Below are 5,929 nucleotides of genomic sequence, written 5' to 3'. Positions count from 1 at the left end.
GCAAATAAATCTTACTAGTTGGTCTGTCCCGTGGCCTCAGGAGGGAGGGCAGCTAGGGCTTTTGCTGAGTGATCCCCGGCTTCAGGGGATAATCCAGCCCCGCTGACAGTCTAGTTCTGGTTCTGTCACCCACTTCCCGTGCGACCTTGGGCACACCACGGCCCATTTCTGAGCTGTGTGCCCTATCTATGTAAGAAATGGTCAAACTAAAACTGTCTACTTGCTAATGACCCCTTCATGCTGACAGTATGATTCAGCAGCCACTCAAGGCTTATTGGGAAAGCTGCATTCTGGCTCCTGTCTCTGGAGCACTGAGCTCCTGGTGAGGGTGGTGGCTCATTTTGAAATAGAAATAATTAGGCTCCATTACAGCCCTGCAGGTGCTCAGGTCTGGTGGAGCCACAGACATAGAAAGAGACAGAGACACCCCAGTATGATCATAGTGATAACAAATGAAAGCACAGGAACCCTGAAAGCCAGAAAAGAGGGCCCTGAGCCAGCCAAGACCAGCGAAGCTTCCTGGGAGAGGGAGCACTGTGTTGAGTTAGGACAAAGAACAAGGCAAAGAGCAAGGAGTTGCTGTGTGACTAGAGTGAGAAGAAATAAGGCTGCTAGAAGATCCATCTTGGACAGCAGGCTAGGGGGTCATCTTCTATCTTGAAAAATCCTAGTGAACACCGCATGGGAGCCAGAAAACTGGGCTCAAGACCCACCCTGGCTATGAACTTCTCAAGGCTGACCTTGAGAAGACACTCTGTTTCTGGACTTCAGACTCTGCATTTGCCCTCTCCACCACCGTTGTTGGATAGAAGTGGGACAGAGGAGGGAGGGTAAAGGGGTAGAAATGGGCCTGCTGGCTCTGAATTTTTGCACCTCAAACCCCAACTCGGCTTAACTCAGTGACCATCAATCCCAAGTCAGCTCCTCTGAGCTATAAGAACATGTAGGCAAATGCAGTTGGCACCAATTTGGGGTCTGAGGAAAATCCGGTGACTGGCTGAGGCAGTTTGAGTCTGGCGGTCTGGTTAGCTGAGAATTAACTCTTTTCAGTTGGGGTGTAGCAGCTTTGCTTTCCTGTCTGGATACTGCGGGCTGACCTTCAGAACGTTTTTTTTCTTCCAAGGAAGCATTCACAATGGAGTGGTCTGTTCCATGTGTCTTTTGGAAATACATTTTACCAGCCTTCACTCCCTAATGAGAAACCAGGCCACCTAACACGCTAAAAAAATTAAAGAACAAATTGAAATTTCTTTTTTTTTTCAAATTGAAATTTCTGATTACAGCTGCCAATATCAGCTTAGAAATGGAGTAGAAAAGAGAAAAAACTGCCCCAATCTCTTCCCACACAAAAACTTCCAGATTGTCCAGGGAACACGATCTAGAGAGTGAGAGCCCTGGTCTAGGAGTCTGAGGCCTGGGTTTTCCGGTCCTCGCTCTGCAGCTGACTGGCCCTATGTGATCTTGGGCAAGCCCTTGGTCTTTTGGTCTACAAAGAAAAAAGCTGGCTGGACATTTTCAAGTTTGGTATTCTTACGATTCAATGACATGAGAGAGGTTTTAGCACAAGTCAGAGAAACAGGACAGTTCTGGAAAAATCAAGGAGGGAGTCGTTTTAGAAATGGTCAGGGTTGAAGAGGCATGATATAAATGTGACCATGGACTTGCTCCTGTGTCATCTATTCAGAGGGACATCCCAGTGTATGAAAGGAATCAATATGCCCAGTCGGTTGAAGGTCTCCAGTTCTGTGGGTGCTTGGAAGCACACATTTCTCCTTCCTTGACAAGGGGAGTCCCTGGGGTAGGGGCTTGTGCCTTAGGCCCTATCACAAGAATACTGCGTTCGTCTCTGCAACAGTGGACCCCAAGGTCCCTGAGTTTCCAGTTTACTGTGGCACCTTCTTAGCTGGGGCTAGGGAAGTCTACAGGCTAGTGTTCATCAGGAACCCCTGCTCTGCGGCAGCAGCAACTGGGAGGGAGAGAACAAATCGTACCATGCAGAAATGCCTTCCAATCTCTGTCTCTGCCACTGCGTAGAATACGCCTTTAACTCTGACTAGCATCAGCAAGTGACTTCTCCAACTAAAGGCATCCTTTGCCATTCCTTTCATTGTAGTAGGACAAAAAGCCATACACAGAGGCAAGATTTAATATATTCAGTTGCTTTTTTGTTTGCTTGCTTCCTTATTTAATTAAGGTATAACTCAGGCGTAATAATGCCTACAATATTAGATACAGATAGAGATCTAGCTATAAATATAGCTCTAGCTCTGGATTCAGACATCAAATACACAGATAGAGATATTGATATACATACAAATATAGATCTATAGGGACACCTGGGTGGCTCAGTCAGTTAAGCGGTTGCCTTTGGCTCAGGTCATGATCTCAGTGTCCCGGGATCGAGCCCCGCATCAGGCTCCCTGCTCGGCGGAGAGTCTGCTTCTCTCTCTGCCCCTCACCCCTGCTCATGTTCTCTTTCTCCCTCTCTCAAATAAACAAATAAAATTTAAAAAAACCCACAAATATAGATATATAGATATGGATAAATCAGCTAAAGATAGAGCACATTTCCAGCAACCCAGAAGGCTCCCTTGTGTCCAGCCCAGTCAAATCCCCCCACAAAATTTAGCTAATCAAGGCTTGAGTTAAGTTCAGTTTCAGTTTTCCTAAGATTCAGTCTAACTGTGACTTGCTCTTGTTCTTAAGGTATGGCCTCCTGGGCTGTGGGTTGTCAGTGTGGCTGATCTCTGTCTCCTTAGCCCTGAAAAATTATAGATTTGCTTCTACCCTTTGGAGGTTTTGAACTTAAGTCTTTAGCAACCTTGCCACCTACCCCCTCAACACACACACACACACACACACACACACACACACACAGAGAGAGCTTCAGAATTTTTCTTTTCTTTTTTTTTTTTTTACAGCTTCAGAAATTTTGAAAATATTTTTGAGGGTAAGACCATTATGTATTTGAGGGAGGCTCTTTCCCTCTAATCTCTTAAGCATCATGGGATCTATCTTTTAGAAGTCTTTTTATTCTTTGAGAAGCCTTCAGTCCAGCTTCCCAACCTCTTTTGCATAGCCCCCAAATTCAGAAGCTGTCCCATGGGGAAAACTTGTTATGGATTTAGAGTGCCTTAAATTTCCAAAATGTTTTGCAAACCCTTTTTGACTGCCAAAAAGCATTGCTGCTTTTTCCTTCCCTCATCTGTGTCCCTCTGCCTGGGCCAAGTCCAAGCCACACAATGGTCCCCAAATCAAATATTCCCAGAAAAGACAAGAGCTGGTGATTGGCAGTTGACTTTGGAGAGTCCCTCCCCTCTGGAGTTCCAATTCATTTCATCCTCATTGCAGCCATGTTTCTCCAATTTATTAAAAAATGTAATTTGTGTAACTTATCCAGGTTTTCCTAGTTGTTGCAGTGCAAGTGTTGGGCTACCAGGACCTATTACATCCTATACAGGAGTAGAAGTCCAGACATGTAGCTAAAGAGGTATATGGAAGAACTGCTACTCAAGGCATATGAGCAAGAAATAGGTTTAGTAAGTATGTGGGCAGCAGCAGGTTGCAGAAAGCCTTGGAGAAAGCAGCCCTTACAAGATGGTAGCAAGATGGTAGAACTTTGAGTGAGTGCAAAAGTAGAAACCCAAGCTTTAGGACTTGATTTGAGAGAACTGACATCCCAAACTAGATAACATGGGACCTAAGATGAAGACCAGAAGAAATCTTTCCAAGTACTTTTCACAATTATAATTCAAGAATCAACTGTTAAGATCTGACTTTCCCAGTAAGATGTAAACTCTTAAGATAGGAATTTTGCCTGCCTTCTTTCTTTCATCACTGTGTCACATGAGCACAGCATAATGACTTCCATTTGGTAAGTTATTATTAACTTGTAATTAATATTTGACCAAAGAAGAAAGGTAGGAATTTTGGATTCACATGGTAGAAATTAATAAATACCATAACCTACAATCAGTCTTCTAGAATTGGCTGTAAATAATTGTGCTTATATTAACTATAAACATTACAAAATCTCATTCCAGAATCCTTTGTTTCTATGGTTTTCAGATATCCTCAGTCACCAGATGTTCCAGCTGCCTATCTCCCCGAAATCCAGCTCTGCCTCACTATGGGGACCACAACCTGTAATGGATCAGTGGATGGATCAACAGTCTTCTACCTGGTGGGAATCCCCTCTCTGCCAGAGAGCTTCTTCCTCCCTGTGTTCTTTATTTTCCTCCTCTTCTATCTTCTCATCCTGCTGGGAAATGCCCTGATCCTGGTGACTGTGGTGGCAGAGCCCAGCCTCCACAAGCCCATGTACTTCTTCCTGATCAACCTCTCCACTCTGGACATTCTCTTTACCACAACCACTGTCCCCAAGATGCTGTCCCTGTTCCTGCTTGGAGACCACTTCCTCAGCTTCCCTGCCTGCTTATTGCAAATGTACCTCTTCCAAAGCTTCACATGTTCAGAAGCCTTCATCCTGGTGGTCATGGCCTATGACCGCTATGTGGCTATCTGCCGTCCCCTGCACTACCCTGTCCACATGACCCCACAGACCAATGCTGCCCTGGCAGCCTGCGCCTGGTTTATTGCTCTCCTCCTGCCCATCCCTGCAGTGGTCAAGACCTCCCAGATGGCATATAACAACATTGCTCACATCTACCATTGTTTCTGCGACCACCTGGCTTTGGTTCAGGCCTCCTGCTCTGACACCTTACCCCAGACCCTCATGGGCTTCTGCATCGCCATGGTGGTATCCTTCCTGCCCCTTCTCCTGGTGCTTCTCTCCTATGCCCACATCTTGGCTTCAGTGCTTTGCATCAGCTCCCGAGAAGGACGCTCGAAAGCCTTCTCCACCTGCGGCTCCCACCTCCTGGTGGTTGGCACCTACTATTCATCCATTGCCATAGCCTATGTGGCCTACAGGGCTGACCTGCCCCTCGACTTCCACATCTTGGGCAATGTAGCATATGCTGTCCTCACACCAATCCTCAATCCTCTCATCTACACTCTGAGAAACAAGGAAGTCAAGGCAGCCATCACCAAAATCACTTATCTCAAGACCCAGTCTTGGATGAGAGCCCTTGAGCTTTAGATGCAGCTAATTCTGCACTCAGGACACAAAATAACAGTGCCCAGGACAGATTAGGAGCTCAGTAAATATTGTTGAATAAATAAATTAATGAATATAGAATGGTAAAAGAGAATTCAACTGAGCAGATAGTTCCAACAGGCAAAGACGATCCATCCATGGATTTCAGTCAGACTTCTCATTAAAATAAAGTATACACCACTGGCATAAAGTGCTGAGCCCTTGAGAGTTGTTAATGATGCTCTTCTTATTGTCAGCAAAGTCTAGGGATAAATCCTACCCTCCCCCATATCTGTCCTAAGAAATGTCAGGGAGTTGATCTCTGAGGGATGGTGGGTGCAGTTCCCATAGGAGCACCATCTTGAAAGAAAGTACCCCAGGAGACCTGCCTGAAAGGAGAGGGCTGAGGGTTTAGTGGGTCATGGCTCAGCACCATAAAGGCCTTGCATGGAGATGCCATAGGAGATACCAATGTGGATCAGGTTTAACAGGTGAGTAGGGCTAGGGAAAAAGTGCCCAAGACAAGCAGAGAATGCTGGGGTGGGGAAACAGGACGGAGTGGCCAGAACCTATAAACCAGGACCAGGGATCAGGAAGACAGATTGGGTGCACAAGATGCAGGCAACCAGGATCCAGGCTGGCTGTGCATACACGGGCTGCGGGATCTTAGACCACATATCCTGGCAGATGTGGACAAGGTGCACCTCTGGGTGGGATTCAAATCCTCTTGGCCAAGCCTTTCCCCCAGCAAAGCAAGGCTTTGTCACTGGCGGACACACTAGCAAGCTCTGAGCCCTGTGTGTTCCAGGCTCACGTGTAAGCGTTGTCTAA

At 46.2% G+C, this 5,929-nt stretch overlaps 1 protein-coding gene across 1 annotated transcript in view; it reads left to right on the top strand.

Annotated features, from left to right (window-relative positions):
• Positions 1–4,129: 4,129 nt before the first annotated feature.
• The window catches only part of OR2AT4 (olfactory receptor family 2 subfamily AT member 4), a 2,571-nt gene continuing 771 nt past the window's right edge, over positions 4,130–5,929 (top strand). The window contains exon 1 of the mRNA XM_081797433.1: positions 4,130–4,957. Coding sequence (XP_081653559.1) covers positions 4,130–4,957 — 828 coding nt within the window. The remainder of the gene's footprint in view (positions 4,958–5,929) is intronic.

This window comes from Leptonychotes weddellii, chromosome 11 (assembly GCF_054177405.1).
Source record: "Leptonychotes weddellii isolate Sample4059 chromosome 11, ASM5417740v2, whole genome shotgun sequence".
Classification (NCBI taxonomy): domain Eukaryota; kingdom Metazoa; phylum Chordata; class Mammalia; order Carnivora; family Phocidae; genus Leptonychotes; species Leptonychotes weddellii.
Note: the sequence above shows the minus strand (reverse complement) of the source record. Positions and strands in the feature narration are given on the sequence as shown.